The sequence below is a fragment of the Gobio gobio genome (assembly GCF_949357685.1).
Source record: "Gobio gobio genome assembly, chromosome: 9".
NCBI lineage: Eukaryota > Metazoa > Chordata > Actinopteri > Cypriniformes > Gobionidae > Gobio > Gobio gobio.
Window position 1 is genome coordinate 26610404 of NC_137115.1, and position 14877 is coordinate 26625280.

A 14877-nucleotide genomic window follows, 5' to 3' on the forward strand; every position below is an offset into this window, starting at 1 on the left:
CTTTCTTTTTTTAGTTATATATTTTTATTTTCAAATAGTTCAATTGAGACCACTACAAATGAGCAGTGTTTTGCACATTTATGGAGTTTTAAATGGTTATATGGTCACTGTTTTCACTACATTAGTTTGAATCACTACATTTTAGTGATGATAAATATTTGCAATAAATTTAGTCATGGATTATTATCATTTAAAATGTTAAAAATATTTTATTTTTTATTTTTTTAAATGTTTGAATTTTGTATGTGTTTATCTGTTCCAAAGTTGAATAAATCAGACACCAATGGCACAGTGCTCTGTTTTAAGTCTTTTTTTTATTTGCGCTGGTTAGGGGGTACATCACTGAAAAAAGGTTGAGAACGACTGGTATAGAGTATAGAAAAGAAGTGAGAAAATGCGGAGTTAATTTCTTTGCTATCCCTAACAAGCCCTTTAAATGGGTGATTATGTCAATGCAGGCTTCAAGACCTGTCTGAGACCTGTCCTCTTATTCTGTGATTTTCAAGGTGAGGCTTTGCTGCTCTGTTGTGCACATTTAGATCTTTCTTCATCTTTCTCACTCTGAATCTTAATGTCTACCTTTGATACCAAATCACGTACTGTGTTCAATTGAGATTGCACTTCTTGGCGGAGCTCAATCAGGGAGGATTTAACATCCTCCATAGCCATCCAGATTGCATTCTGAATTGTAGTTTAAAGTGAGATTTGTTGTTTTGAAAACACTTCTGCAATCATCGGTCAGATTAGCCTCAGTGTTACTTCATCAACCCGGTGGGGGCTGTGGAATTATAACAAGTTATGATTAATTATTCATATTTCCCTTTTGAGCTAATTTGCTACAAGGGTTAGGCATTTCTTAGATTTGTCAGTATTTCAACACTTTATCCTGTTTATAAAGTACAATAACAGAAATTATAAAAGTTGAATGTATGTCTAAGACAGTAAATGGGGTGTTAATGTCTGCATAATTATTTGTTTAATTTAAAAGTTTTAATTGTATCAGTTTATGAGTAAATATTTTTGTGAATTTCATAAATCAGTAAAAACTTTGTCTTTGTCTTTGAATAAACAATCCAAAAATAAAACATTGAAATGTTAATAAAGACATGTTAATTTATTTCTCAGCAGGACTTAGATGTTGTTTTCCCCATCATATTTTGCTTTGTATTTTGTTCAGGCTTAAACAGGATGACATAACATTTAGGTGCAAATATGCAGAATAGTAAACCGAAGCTTGAGGCTAAAATGGCAAATATCTCCACAGCTACAGTGAATTTTCCAGGAGAACTTACATAAGCTGGAATAAATGTGATCCACACAGCACAGAAAATGAGCATACTGAATGTAATGAATTTGGCTTCATTGAAGTTATCAGGCAGCGTGCGAGCCAGAAAAGCTAGAATGAAGCACAACAAAGCCAGTAGGCCAATATATCCCAGCACAGCCCAGAATCCTATAGTAGAACCTAGGCTGCACTCAAGAATGATATTTTCCTTATAATATGTCATATTTTTGTGAGGAAATGGAGGGGACAATGTTAGCCAAAGAACACAGATAAGAACCTGTATAAGTGTAAAGGCAAGAACACTGAGTCGTTGTTGTGAAGGCCCAAACCATTTCATGACATTACTTCCTGGAAGTGTAGCCTTGAAGGCCATTAACACCACTATTGTTTTCCCCAGAACACAGGAGATACAGAGGACAAAAGTGATCCCAAATGCTGTGTGACGCAACATACAGGACCACTCAGTGGGTCGTCCAATGAAAGTAAGTGAACAGAGGAAACACAGAGACAATGAGAAGAGCAGCAGGAAGCTCAGCTCTGAGTTGTTGGCTTTTACTATGGGGGTGTCCTTCTTGCTGTAAAACAGGATGGCTACCATCACAGTTAATCCTACTCCAAACATTGAGAAAAAGACTAGCACTATACCCATTACCTCCGTGAATGACAGAAACTCTACATTTTTTAACACACATTTATTTTTCTCTGCATTAGACCAGTATTCCCTTGGACACTGCTTGCAGTTATTTGAATCTGGAAAAGGAAGCTGTAATTACTAGTCAGAAACAAAAGGAAAGCAATTTATTTTATGAGCAGTAAAAGAGCAACTAACCAATTTTCTTTGAAGCTGAGGTGGACTAGAGATTACCTGTCTCATTGCTGATTTCTCCTTCTGCACATGGAATACAGTCATAACAGCAGACAGGTCTACCGTTCTGTGCAGCCTTTCTAGTGCCTGGAGGACAGCTCTCACTGCACACAGACCTTGGCTTCTGCATTAAAAAATGGGTCCCACTTTATATTAGGTGGCCTTAACAACTTAGGGATGCCACAATATTCAATATAATATTGAACTGTTCGGTATGGCATTCATGGTTCAATACGCACTTGTGAATCGCGTTTTTCCGGTTATTTTTCTACAAATTCTATAATTTGCCTCCATCCCAATACTGAACAACGCAACATACATTCACATCACACGTTAGTGGTAGAGTTATACTCACGGAACACTATAGTTATTCACAATCAAGAAAGTTCATTATTTGCATGCGTTTTACAGGCGTACCGGTTAAACATGCGCTTTTCCGAGCGCGCGCACTCAACGCCTGTCAAACACGTGAATAGCGAACTAAGTAGTAGTCTTACTGCGCTAATACTGTCAAATACATACAAGGTTAACATAAACACAGTCGGTTATGTCTAAAGTGAAAGTAAAATCGGCGTGTGTCTGTATATTAGATGCAGGAAGGTCTTAAATTGACAGCAGGGCAGCCAGTGAACACGCTGTCCTTAAAGGGACAGTTCACCTCTAAAATGATGTCATTATTTACTCACTCTAATGTTGTTCCAAACCTGTATTCATTTCTCGATGACAGAATTTTCATTTTTGGGTGAACTATCCCTTTAATGTTAATACAACATCAAAAGACAAAGAGAAAATCACTCACTGCTCTTGACTGAAAAACTTTAATACAGTAGCTTTAATAAGAATCACTGTATATTTTATAGTGAAGTCTATGTAGTGTTTTATTTTTACATTTATTCATTCAATTTCATACTTAAATGCTGCTGTACTGCTCTGAGCTGCCAGTGTAAATCTTTATATATATTTATCTTATATTTAACAATACACTAGGAATGTGTACAAGGTTTTTATTTTTTAAAGTAAAGTTTTAAGTTTAAGTAAGGTTTTTCAATTATTTAAGTAAAATAAATAAAGAAAGAAAATAAAGAAATAAAAAAATAGTCTTTTTTCTCCTTAACCTCTTGTTGTTCCTGTCGCTTAAAATAAAATAGCAAAAAACGTCTCGGTTACGGATGTAACCCTCGTTCCCTGAGGAGGGAACGGAGACGTAACGTTAGTGACTAACGAATGGGGGTTTCGCTTAGAAGCCTATCAACTTCGAGTTTAGAGAAAACGCCCAATGGCGTGCCAATGCCATGGGCATGCGGAATTTGCATACGTAACTCCGCCTCACTGCGTGAGTATATAAGGAAGTACGAAGCAATATCGCATTATGTTACCTGCTTGAGGAGCCAAGACTGAACTCCTGCGTTCCAGGTAGCACAGCTGATGTGGCAAGGGGACGTTACGTCTCCGTTCCCTCCTCAGGGAACGAGGGTTACATCCGTAACCGAGACGTTCCCTTTCGTTCAGTCACTACGACGTAACGTTAGTGACTAACGAATGGGGGTCCCAATATAATCCCGCCACTCAGCTGTCTTCCAGCGCCCTGCGTAAGTGTGAGTACCCTGTCGTAAGACTAGTACGGATGAAGGACTCCCACTTAACACAGGAATACCAAGGTACACTGGGAAGCATATCCCAGTGCGGGAATGCCAAAAACGCCTGCCCGTGGGGAGGACTTAAGAGACACATATGAGCCGGTAGGGGCTGCATATGGAAGATCTCTAGGGTACCAGCCGAAGGTGGATTTTTAACCCTAGGGGTGGCGGGGACACGCCAAGGGAAGAAACCCGCTCACTGCGGAGACTTACGGTGAAATACACATGTGGGGGTCGCCGGAGGGAACCATGCACATGGGGCACCTGGCCGGACATGAGGGTCTGGGCTCGAAAGGGCAGACTGAACTGATGTCGGCGTCGACAGTGCTGGAGGAGCTCAGGGCTCTCGGGGAGCTCACCTGAGGAAATATCGCACGTATCCAGTCCGTGGAGTGGAGTGGCGAGCAAGCGAAGACACCTGAACCTGGCCCATCACCGGCCCCTCGGGGGGGCGAGTACATAGTCGGACACTGGCTCCACTCGGAGATTGTAGAATCTGGCGAATGTGTTGGGTGTCGCCCAGCCTGCAGCTCTGCAGATGTCTGCTAGCGAGGCGCCATGCGCTAGAGCCCAAGAGGAGGCCACACTCCGGGTGGAGTGTGCCTTCACACCAAGGGGACACGGTCGGCTTTGCTGCTGGTAAGCCAAAGCAATGGTGTCCACTATCCAGTGAGACAGCCTTTGCTTTGAGAGAGCACTTCCCTTCCGCTCTCTTCCGAGCTGGTCTGAGGTCCTGAAACACTGCGTCATGTCTACGTAGGCGCGGAGGGCACGTACTGGACAGAGCAATGCCAAGACTGGGTCTGCCTCCTCCAAAGGCAGCGCTTGAAGGTTCACCACCTGGTCCTTAAACGGAGTGGTGGGAACCTTGGGCACATATCCAGGCCGGGGTCTCAGGATCACGTGAGAGTTAGCCGGCCCGAATTCCAGGCACGCTTCGTCAACCGAAAATGCCTGCAGGTCCCCGACCCTCTTAACTGAGGCCAATGCGGTCAGCAGAGCCGTCTTCATAGACAGGAACTTAATATCAACCGACCGCAAAGGCTCAAAGGGAGGTCTCTGCAGAGCAGTTAACACTACTGCGAGGTCCCAAGAGGGTACGAGAGGAGAGCGAGGAGGATTCAATCTCCTGGCTCCCCTCAGGAACCTGATGACCAGGTCGTGCTGACTTACCTTTTTGTTCTCCAAGAGATCGTGGTGGGCAGATATTGCAGCCACATATACTTTGAGGGTGGAGGGAGACAGCCTTCGCTCCAGCCCCTCTTGGAGAAACTCAAGCACGGACCCGATCGGGCATTTCCAGGGGTCTTCTTGGCGGTAAGAGCACCAGGTGTCGAAGAGGTTCCACTTCAACGCATAGGCATGCCGAGTGGACTCTGCCCTAGCGGAAGTGATGGTGTAGGTGGTAGGCCACTCAAACCTGCCGCGTCCCGTCTAGGAGCCACACGTGGAGGCTCCAGAGGTCGGGACGTGGGTGCCAAAGGGTGCCCCGTCTCTGAGCAAGGAGGTCCGGTCTCAGAGGAATAGGCCAGGGAGGGGCTGTTGCAAGGAGTACGAGTTCGGGGAACCAGGTCCGGCCGTGCCAGTGCGGGGCGACCAAAAGGACCTGCTCCTTGTCCTCCCTGATCTTGCACAGGAGCTGTGCGAGTAGGCTCACTGGGGGGAACGCATATTTGCGTAGGCCCCGCGGCCAGCTGTGCGCCAGTGCATCCGTGCCGAGCGTGCCCTCGGTCAGGGAATAATACAGGCTGCAGTGGGAAGAGTCGTGGGAGGCAAACAGATCTACCTGTGCGTCGCCGAACTGTTCCCAAATCAGCTGAACCGTCCGGGGATGGAGTCTCCATTCTCCCGGGAGGGGCTGAAACCGCGAGAGCTCGTCGGCTGCGTGGTTCAGGACTCCCGGAATATGGACAGCACGAAGGGACCTCAGGCGCTTCTGACTCCATAAAATGAGATGGCGGGCGAGTTGAGACATACGGCGGGAGCGTAGACCGCCCTGGTGGTTGATGTACGCTACTACGGCCGTGTTGTCTGTCCGGACAAGTACATGTTGGCCCTTCAGCAGCGCTCGGAAGCGGTGCAGGGCGAAACGTACTGCCAGCAACTCGAGGCAATTGACATGCAGGAGGCGCTGGGGTCCTGTCCAGGAGCCCGCGGCTGCTTGTCCATTGCACATGGCACCCCAGCCCGTGGCAGAGGCATCCGTCGATACGACAACATGCCTGGAAACTCGTTCTAAGGGCACACCGCCCCGGAGAAAACTGAGGTTCGACCACGGGGTGAGCGTCTGTAAGCAGGCCCGAGTCACTTGGACCCGGAGCGTGCCAGACTGCCATGCCCATCTCGGGACTCGATCGCGAAGCCAGTGCTGAAGCGGTCTCATATGAAGCAATCCGAGCGGCGTTACCGCGGCTGCAGATGCCATATGCCCCAGGAGCCTCTGAAATAGTTTCAGTGGAACCGCACTCTTGCTCTCGATTTGACGGAGGCAAGTCAGCAGAGACTGCGCGCGCTCGCTCGAAAGCTGCGCGTACATGGCGACCGAGTCGATCTCCATACCGAGAAAAGAGATCCTCTGCACGGGGCAAAGTTTGCTCTTTTCCCAGTTGACCCGAAGGCCCAGACGGGCTAAGTGGTGGAGAACCAGATCTCTGTGTCCGCAAACCTGCTCTCGAGAGTGGCCCAGTATGAGCCAGTCGTCGAGGTAGTTCAGGACGCGAACCCCGTGCTGCCGAAGGGGCGCAAGGGCTGCCTCGGCGATCTTCGTGAAGACGCGAGGGGACAGAGATAGCCCGAAAGGGAGAACCGCGTACTGGTATGCCCGCCCCTCGAAAGCAAACCGTAGGAATGGTCTGTGTCGAGGAAGGATGGAGACATGGAAGTAGGCGTCCTTCAGGTCGATCGCTGCAACCAATCGAGAGGACGAACGCATTCGAAAAGGCGTTTCGCAGTCAACATCTTGAACGGAAGCCGGTGAAGGGATCGGTTCAAGATGCGAAGGTCCAGGATTGGCCGTAACCCACCGGTTTTCTTGGGTACAATGAAGTAGGGGCTGTAGAACCCCGACCTCATTTCGGCTGGAGGGACAGGCTCGATCGCACCCGTCGCCAGTAGAGTGGCAATCTCCGCACGCATGACGGGGGCATGGGCCCCGGTCACGGTATAGCGGACTCCCCTGTAATGGGGAGGAGCCTGCGCGAACTGAATCGCTTAGCCGAGCCTGACGGTCCGGGCAACCCAGCGGGACAGCCCCGGAAGCTGAAGCCAGGCTTCCAGAGACTGCACCAACGGGGTCATACGGACGGCAGACGTACCCTGGGTGGGGCAGCGAGGCAGCGTTACCGGCACGGACAGGGGAGGCTGTTGGGCGTCCCGGGGTCGGGGCACGGTTAACGGCTGCGCCCTGACAGAGGAGACCAGGGAAGGACTCGCGTTCCACTGGGGTCTGCTCTGCCAGGGGGCTGGCGACAGAGAGGGATGCGAGTGGCGAGACCCGAGGGTGGCGCGCACTGTCATCACCGGTCTCTGGGTGCTCAGAGACAGGAACATGAGTTCTTCCCAAGCGCTGCTAGCCCGGGGGCCAGCAGCGGAAGGATTTTCCCCCGGCCCTCCACCGGGGGAAGGAGAGGCCCTGCTACCATCCCCTGGGAAGAACTGGAACCCATCTCTGAGTTGTCCACCTCCATCCTGGCGTTTAACCAGTCTGGGGAGCGGACTGGGCGACATCCTCAACCACCTCCACGGCGCGGCCCAGGTGAAGGCTGCTGCTGGGGTATGGGCAGGAAGAGGGAGGGCGCCCTCGGCGGCGAGCGGACTGAGGCGACTGGGCCGGCGGCTGGTGCAGCAGCTGGCCGCCGGGGCAGTACGTGTTACAGCCTCAGTCTGCTCTGGGGCGGCCGAGAACTGTTGGGCGCAGTTCTCAGCCGCGCCGCCGAAGAGGCCAGCCTGGGATATGGGTGAGTTGAGGAGGCGGGCCCGCTCAATGTCCTCCACATCACCAGGTAAAGGCCCGGTGTTCTCCCGGACCACAGCTGTGGACATCGCCCGACCCAGGGAGCGTGTGGCCACCTTCACCGCCCGGGGGCGGGGTCAGTTGCGGCACGCAGCTCAATGAAGAGCCCTGGGTCGGCTCCACCCTTGTGCATGTGCAAAGGGGCGGCGGCCTGCCCGTAGCTCTGCGGGACCACGCCACCGAAGTAGACGAGCCCACAGGCTTAGGGGGGGGTGCTTAGGACAGCCACACCACGCCACGTCAAAGCCCTCTGTGGACACCGTAGTGCGCAACAGAGAGTTCAACAGTGGGGGGGAGGGGGCCCCAGTGTACCCTAGGCCGCGGCCCCATCAAGGGCAGAGAAGGCGGAGGAGGCCACCAAACGGTCGCGGGAAGCACGGGGACTTCCGGGACCGCGTGATCTCCTCATGCACCCCGGGAGCGAAAGGCATTGGGGGCGGGGCCCAACAGCTGTCGGGTGCCGCCCCCAAAAACCAATCGCGCAACCACGAGCACCCGCGACTGGGCGGAGTTCCACACCAGCGCGAGACTCGCGGCTGCCCGAGATAACATGGCTGTCAACTTTAGGTCAGATCAGGCAGTGCTAACACACCCGGAGGCGGAGCACAACCTAATCGTCATCCCCAAAGGACTCCAGCCCACCTTGGGATGCGGCGATCGACATCTCACTGCTATCCGGAGCGTGAACTGAACGAACGGGGCGTCAGAGACGGGCCGTAGATTCAATCCAACACTCACGGAAGCGATGTATAAGAGGGGGGCGTGGCCCGAGGAATGAACGTCTGGGTTCTTAATACCACAGCACCGCCCTCAGGTCACCTTGGCCACCAGCCAAAGTACCATCTCACTCGGGGACGGTAGATTGGGGTGTGGCAGAGGGGACTCTCTCTCCTCACGGAGATCATTGAGTCTCGACCGCGACATCCCGATGGTCACGCCCCCGCAATGGAAACGTGACACATCCGCAAACACTGCCCGTACGTGCTGAAGCCCAAACACGCTCGAGCAGTGAATGCGTCCATAGACAGCAGCGGAAAATCGATCGCACCCGGAAGTGCACGGGCGAGCCGTCTTGAAAAAGACGTGCCACGCGCAAGCTCTTTTTGTGAGAGGAAAGCCTCGCAGTCGATGCCGAAGCGCCCAGGGAAACACACACCAGCTGTCAGGCGGACCACTGCACAGATCAGCAGACAGGAAGTATGCGATCACTGGAACGCGCCGCCACACCAACACCGACTGGAAAGCTGCTCGTCTCGAAGAAGCTGACAGAGTCTCAGAAGGCTGTAGGAGTGAAGAGGTAGGTTCTCTTGGCTCCGAAAGCAGAACATAATGCGATATTGCTTCGTACTTCCTTATATACTCACGCAGTGAGGCGGAGTTACGTATGCAAATTCCGCATGCCCATGGCCTTGGCACGCCATTGGGCGTTTTCTCTAAACTCGAAGTTGATAGGCTTCTAAGCGAAACCCCCATTCGTTAGTCACTAACGTTACGTCTTAGAGACTGAACGAAAGGGAACTGATGTGACAAGCCATCAGAACCGAACCGAACCGAACCGAAAACCGTGGTTAAAAACCGAGGTATGTATTGAACCGTGGACTAACTGTATTGTTGCATCCCTATTAACTACTATGGATTTACATAAACATTTAAGTACAGTGTACTTATTGTGTTCATATTGTATTGTAAAATACTTTTGCTGATATTGAGGTGGGATACAGGGATAAGGTTAGGGATAGGTGTGGTGGTATGGTTATGTGTAAGGGAAGTGTCAACAGTGTAATTATAAATGTAACTACAGAAATTAATTACAGATATAATTACATGCAGGTCATTTTTAAAATGTAAGTACAATGTGAAAACATGTATGTACATAAGTGCATTGTATCAAATTATTAATTTAAATGTTAGTACATAGTAGTTGAGGCCACCTAATATAAAGTGGGTCCAAAAATGTACCTTGGTATATCAATACTGAATCTGAAAAATATGAATTTATTAGTAATAGTGATTACAGAATTGTGTGACTTTATATCATGAATTATAATAATGTATTGTGAGCTATTGTATTATGAATGCTGTGGACGTGCTATTATAGAAGTTGAGCACACACACACACACACACACACACACACACACACACACACACACACACACACACACACACACACACACACACACACACATACACACACACACACACTGTTGTGTTTGTCAACCTACACTGTACAATATGATGGCTCCATTAAGTTATTTAAACTTTTTTATTATCTTCTAGTTCTGGATTTTGAAAAAGTTTTTAAAATTTAAACTTAAAATAAGTTGGCTATTTGTGAGTTGAAGGTTATCTTCAAGTTGAGTTTACTAATGTTTTTAAGGCAGCAAGATAACTTTAGTTTTTAAATTTAACTAATTGGGAATGTTTTACAAAGCCTGATTTCACAGACATGGATTAGATTAAGCCAGGATTAGGCCTTAGTTCAATTAGGACATTTAAGTATCTTTTATAAATTTAAGATATGCTGTTAAAATTGCTAAAACGTTTAAAACAAAAAACTAAGTAGTCTGGGACTAGGGTGAAGCCTTTTCTGTGTAATAAAAACATTATTGCCATATTTCAAGTGCTAATTAATGTCATGAAGTGATATTAATTTGAGCAATTAGTAAACATAAATTTGACATATGAAGAATGTTTAACCCTGTCTATCAGGAATTAATGTAATGTTCATTAAGTTTAATTAATTCATTATTAACAAACATAAATAAACAATAAATGCTATTAAAATATTACTTATTTGTTTATTTTCAAGATAGTCTTAAGCCCTAACTAATGTTAATGATTTGAAAAATATTGTACTGTTGACTCATAGATGTGACTTATAAGGGCAAGTTGATGGCATGCTAACTTCATTCAAACCAAATTACATGCACAAATTTGAATAGTTTTGTGTGGTGGAACCATATTATCTGTCCTAACCTTTCAATGGGTGCAGAGTTTTGAGAATAGGGTTTTATATTTACCCATATAATTATGTGTTCTTCATGCCTTTCATAAAGGTTCTCTTTTCTAGTTTTTCTTATTATGTTTCCTTAGTTCAAACCACTTAACTGTCACTGTCACTTGGCACTCTTTTTATTTATCAACTTTTTTCATATCATTTAGTAATCATCATAAATTAGGTATCATTCAAAAGCTTACGAACTCAAAATTCATTCTGTAAAAAAGTTGTGTTGCCATGACTCTAAATTAATGGGCGGTACAAAATGCATTTGAACTTTAATATGATCAAAACTTATTTATATATTTTTAATAAAAGTCTCAAAACTATATGATCAAACCTTCTTTATAATTTTTAATAAAAGTCTCAAAACTATATGATCAAACCTTCTTTATAATTTTTCAATAAAAGTCTCAAGGTTTCTTTTTTTTTTTTGATAGAAGAGTTATTGGGACAGAAATGTTAAAATAATTAATGGAATGTGGGTGACAACAAAACTAATTCTCATAGTAACTTATTTTTCTGTGATATCAACATCAAATTTGCAATACAGCTTGGTTAGACAATATGGCTTTGATTTGATAGTAATTTTAGTTGAAATGATTTTGTAAAATATGTATTTTATATAAAATAAAATATTTAGTACTTTTATTATGTGATACATTTAAAAGGTAAAAGTTAAAAAAAAGTAAAAAAGTAAATTTAAACTTCCATTACTTTTCCATTCTTTAATTACAAAAAAAAAAAAATGCTTTCACTTCAACAATAATCTACTGAGTGTCTTATTTAAAACAAACCCTGTCAGACAAACAGATTACTCTCATTTACCTCTACCTGTCCTCCAGCCCAGATTATGTTTTCAGTGTTAAGCACAAAGCGCTGGTCAGGGGGCAGTGAGGCATCATAGTATCCCACTGATTTAAACTGTATTGATCCATCTGAGTCCTGCTGCAAGTTGACAACGTCATATTGGGCTACTGCACCACCAGTGCTGTCAAACCACACATGATCCCCCGTCTTTATCGTGAAATTCACAATCTTCAGAGCCTCAACAAGCTAGCAGAAAAAAAGACAATGATATTATCACTGAGGCATTTTAACACATTGTTCTCTCATTTTCTCCATTTTTATTCAACTGTCTAATCTTTTACCTGCTGTGGTTGTATTGTCAGGCCTTTTTCACATCCTTCTTGTTCTTTGCATTTAAGTAGACTGTGTAGTGAATAAGCCACAGCATAAACTGCTTTGTAGACATAGCTTACATATCTTTGTTCAGGCACATCTTCATTGTAATTTTTTAGCAAAAGTAGATCTTCATATCTGCTGCAACTTAAGGCATGTTGAGAATAATTACCTTTACTCTGTGAACATGGAAACGCTGTTTTCCAAAATTCTTTTATGACATAATCTGCAAACCCTTCAACATCGATTTTTCTCACTGCAAACCCCAGTGACCCTCCAAGCACACGGAAACTGTTTGGAGTGATCAAACTCTTTACAGTTATCCATGACTTCACACCAATCATTTGGAGGCCTGTAATGTTCTGAATACTTAACTGATCAATAAGTAAGCCCATCTCAGGAAGGGAGACAAATGCAACAATCACTTTTGCAGTGCTTTTTTTTATTGTGCCCATCACTTTCTGGAGTTTTTCTGTCTCTGTTCTGTAGAATTTTACAGAGTACTCCACACAAATGCCCTCCTCCTGGGCTATTTTCAGAAATATGGCCATTCCATAATTTCCATAATCATTGTCGCTGTTCACAGCTCCCACCCAGGACCAGCCTAAGTTCTTGACTATGTATGCAAGTGCTGTGCTCTGGTAGTAATCACTAGCCATAGTCCTGAAGAATGAAGGGTAATCTTTCCTGTTACTGAGGCATTCACATGTAGCAGAGTGACTTATCTGAAAAAGAAAGCACAGGAAACAGTGATATAGTCATCTGTGATTGAGTTAAACTTCTTCTGCTAATTGCTCTTTACCACTGGAATCTTAAAAGGTCCTGTAGTTCTAGACAGAATCACTGTTGCAGAAGACTCTGATTCGCCTATGATAGCATGTAAAGGAGACTGTCCATTGCATTTGTGTCCTGGTACATACTCCTGACCATTCATCAGTCCCATAGTTGCACTCATGGTAGAGAGTCTTGAACCACAGGTATCATGTATTCGATAACCAATTGAAACATTTGGGAGCAAACTTTTACTTCTGTTAATCTCCTCAATGGCAAAGATCATAATTTGTGCCAGTCGAAAATCTCTCAGATACACACTGTGAAATTAAACATTAAATGGTGGAGAAAAAAAAAATGCTTGAATAGCCATTAATTTATAGATATAATGCATTTTAAATATGTTTTTGTTTTAAATTTACTATCTTCTCTAATTTTTCCAATGTAACGAACCTGGAGCATGATATCAGCTGAGGTTTTTGCGTAAATTCAAATGAAGGTAAAGTTTCTATGCTGTGGACTGGAAAAAGTGCTCCAATGGTTATGTCTCCATCCTTGGAAAACAGTGGATACTGAGGATCTCCCATTATTCGGCAAACAGTGTTTCCTGCCTTCGTATGAAGTTGATGGAAGAGCAGGAGTGTGTAAAGAAAGAGAAGCATACCTAAAATGTAGCTCAACTGTGAATGCCAAATACACATGACCTGATACAGTATTTGCACTTTTATAGACATAATTAGTATGGATGAATGATTCAAAACATAACCAATAATATCATAAGGCAGGACACAAAGCAGAACTAAGTCAGGCTAATTAGTCTGATTTTCCCACATTGTCAGATGGTAATATAATGTGAATATTAAAATAGTAAAGATAGTAAAGGCAGCAAATCCTTTGAAAATCCTACTCAAATTATATTTTACATATATAGCCAGGGATGTGAATTAGGCACTGGACACATTATGAAGAATTTAAATGGGGAAATGTTTTAATTTAAAAAAAGAATTTTCTGACCAAGCCTGGGAGACAATTACATCATCCTCAAAAAATCCAAATCATCAGATGATCCATTGGAAACTTCTACATAGACTTTATCTGTCCCCTTTAAAACATTTCTATATGCATCTGTCACCTTCCCCAAATTGTAATTTATGTCCGCAGAGGGTTCTTGGTTCAAATGTAAAAAATGTTTTGGGAATGCCCTGTACTTTTTCACTTCTGGTCTCAGCTTGCTCATGACAAATCATTCCCGTTAGATAAGGATATGGTCTTGACTCCAGAACTCTTCTTCTTAAATAACTTCTTTGATCTGGCATTGTCTTCACAACAGAGAAGCTTACTTTTAGCTGCTCACACTGCTGCAAAGAAAATGTTAGTCAGTCGCTGGATTCCTCCACATACGATGTGCAGGAGTGTATGGGGCCTATCTTTGCTGGATATTATTTCTTTGGAACTGTCAACAGCTCGTATTCATGGAGCAAAGACAAAGACTTTGAAGACCTGGAAAGCTACCTTTGATATTGTCAAATCTTTTGTTTCTTCTTTTATTCTTAATTTATTTTGTATCTATGTATATTTTCTATTTATCTGATGATCAGATATTTTACCTTTTCCACTGCATTGTCTTGTAATTCCCCAGTACAATATATGTCTACCGTGGGTGGGTGGGGAAGTGGGTGATGGTGGGTGGGGAAGTGGTGATAATCTAATATGCTGTATTTTCTTCATATTGAACTGACTACTCAATAAAAATAATTGTCCACAAAAAATAATTTAAATGCGGATCTTTTATTCCAGACTGCAATTCCAGACTGTTATAGTTCTGGGATAGTTCATTTAAAAATGAAAATTCTGTCATCATTTACTCATCCTCATGTGGTTCCTCTCCCCGTTGGATTGCAATCTTGTAGTGTTCGGGGAGCTTGTGTGTCTCAATGACCCCAAGAGCTATACCAGCGGGAGATTTAACTCCTGGTAGGGTCACCCATGCTGGACAGGTCAAAGGGTAGAGGCCAGACAAAGTGCAATCCACTGGTCCTCCAGGTTGGAGGTTTAGCACAGGTCTAACAACGCTGTCTTGTAAAAACAAGCACGTTACGGAAACAGCAACAGAAGGAATCAACGCT

The 14877-nt window shown here is 44.8% G+C and overlaps 1 protein-coding gene across 1 annotated transcript; it reads right to left on the bottom strand.

Moving 5' to 3' along the window:
* Positions 1 to 1121: 1121 nt before the first annotated feature.
* Positions 1122 to 13413, bottom strand: LOC307131991 (extracellular calcium-sensing receptor-like; the record flags this gene model as incomplete). The annotated part of the gene is made up of 6 exons (XM_079826125.1): positions 1122 to 2035; positions 2151 to 2274; positions 11627 to 11854; positions 11950 to 12705; positions 12783 to 13071; positions 13205 to 13413. 6 exons carry the CDS (start codon positions 13411 to 13413, stop codon positions 1122 to 1124), a joined length of 2520 nt encoding a protein of 839 aa, XP_079682251.1.
* Between the last annotated feature and the right edge of the window lie 1464 nt (positions 13414 to 14877).